General features: G+C 41.9%; 1 protein-coding gene across 1 annotated transcript; it reads left to right on the forward strand.

Moving 5' to 3' along the window:
• The first annotated feature begins 448 nt into the window (after nucleotides 1-448).
• LOC105036969 (high-affinity nitrate transporter-activating protein 2.1-like) lies at nucleotides 449-1,397 on the forward strand. Its single transcript, XM_073242801.1, has 2 exons — nucleotides 449-593; nucleotides 916-1,397. Exons 1-2 carry the CDS (start codon nucleotides 449-451, stop codon nucleotides 1,395-1,397), a joined length of 627 nt encoding a protein of 208 aa, XP_073098902.1.
• The last annotated feature ends 280 nt before the right edge of the window (nucleotides 1,398-1,677 follow it).

Consider the following 1,677-nt stretch of genomic DNA (forward strand, 5'->3'; position numbering starts at 1 on the left):
TTGCATGAAAATTCAAAGATACCCGTATAATAAACCTTAACTAGAATTGAGGGCACGTTGCCCCAAAGATTGAAGTAATCCACCCAAACCTTTGAGCACTCTTAAGAGACTTTTCTTTAATTCTTTTTGTTAAAAAGTAGTTTTGTATAGAAAATTTATTCTAAAACTTAAATTTTACATATTGCAGCCCAACTCCTGTTGCCATTTGATGGTTTGCTACCATATCAGCTATATCATGGAACATGTTTCAGACTTTGATTAAATTATCAAATTTGATATCCACTATCCAGACCCTTCGGTCTCTTCTAGCGGATGGGTTTGTGTAGATATAAATGAGAAGTTCCCTGCCCGGCAGCTCTGCCTACTCTTCAAATAAAACACGAAGCACCGAAGGTTAAAAGAATTCTTCCACCTCTTCCTCCCTTCTCGGAGAAGAAAAAAAGAAGAAATGGGTGGTATCGTATCATTCTCGGCAACTTCCCTCCTTCTCCTCCTCCTCCTCATTTCATTTGCAGGCTCTGCTGTTGGAGGTGTGCTTTTCTCCACTCTTCCAAAAACTCTAATAGTCTCTGCATCACCCAAACAGGGACAAGGTGTGTGTATATATATATATATATATATATATATATATATATATATGATCCTGCTCTTCTCCACTGTTGCGATCAAACTACAAATAAAACCAACAAAATTTTGGCCAACGAATTCCATATTCTTCATAAAACCAAAACAATTTCTTACAACGGATAGATTTGGTTCTAAAGACATTTGGAATATCTTTTTTCATGTGTGGAAAAAATCATGCAGATAACCGGAAGCAAAGAATAGTTTTCTGGGAATTAAACAACTGCACTCGAAGGATTTCAATTTCAGATTCGTTAACATATGATTAACATGGAATTGCGTTTTTTCTAGTATTGAGAGCTGGGGAGGACCAGATAATGGTATCATGGGGCCTGAACCAGAGTTTTCCAGCGGGGACGGACGAGGCCTACAGGAAGGTGAAGGTGAGGCTGTGCTACGCTCCGGTAAGCCAGGCCGACCGAGGGTGGCGAAAGACGGAGGACGATCTCTCCAAGGACAAGACGTGCCAGTTCGACGTCGCCGTCCGGTCCTACACCACGACTACTTTGACGAGCTTCGAGTGCAAGCTATCGAGAGAATTGCCTACCGCCACCTACTTCGTGAGGGCTTACGCCCTCGATTACAATGGCAGGGTGGCGGCCTATGGCCAGACCACCGACGACCACAAGGCTACCAATTTGTTCGAGGTCGTAGGGATCTCCGGTCGGAGTCTCTGGTTGGATATTGCCGCCGGGTGCTTCTCCGGCTTCTCGGTTGGGTCGCGGGTGGTTTTCTTTGTGGCTGATAAGAGGAGGAAGACCAACAACAATTGACTGCTTTTGTTTTAATGTGGTGTATCGATTTGGATGGAGTCCGTTTGTTTTCCTATGCATCGTCTCAGCCGCGATAATCTAGATTAAAATCTCTACCTTTATCGGAGTTTACCAGACCGAGATATTTAGAAATAGTTGAGACTGATAAAATATAATCCGGTCTACCAATTCAATCTGTATTCGATCCGTCGTAGATAGATTTGGATTTAGACTAAATAGATTTGGATTGTAAATAGATCAACCTGTTTAATCTGTTTAATAAATGGATCGTATTTGAGTT

This window comes from Elaeis guineensis, chromosome 8 (assembly GCF_000442705.2).
Source record: "Elaeis guineensis isolate ETL-2024a chromosome 8, EG11, whole genome shotgun sequence".
Classification (NCBI taxonomy): domain Eukaryota; kingdom Viridiplantae; phylum Streptophyta; class Magnoliopsida; order Arecales; family Arecaceae; genus Elaeis; species Elaeis guineensis.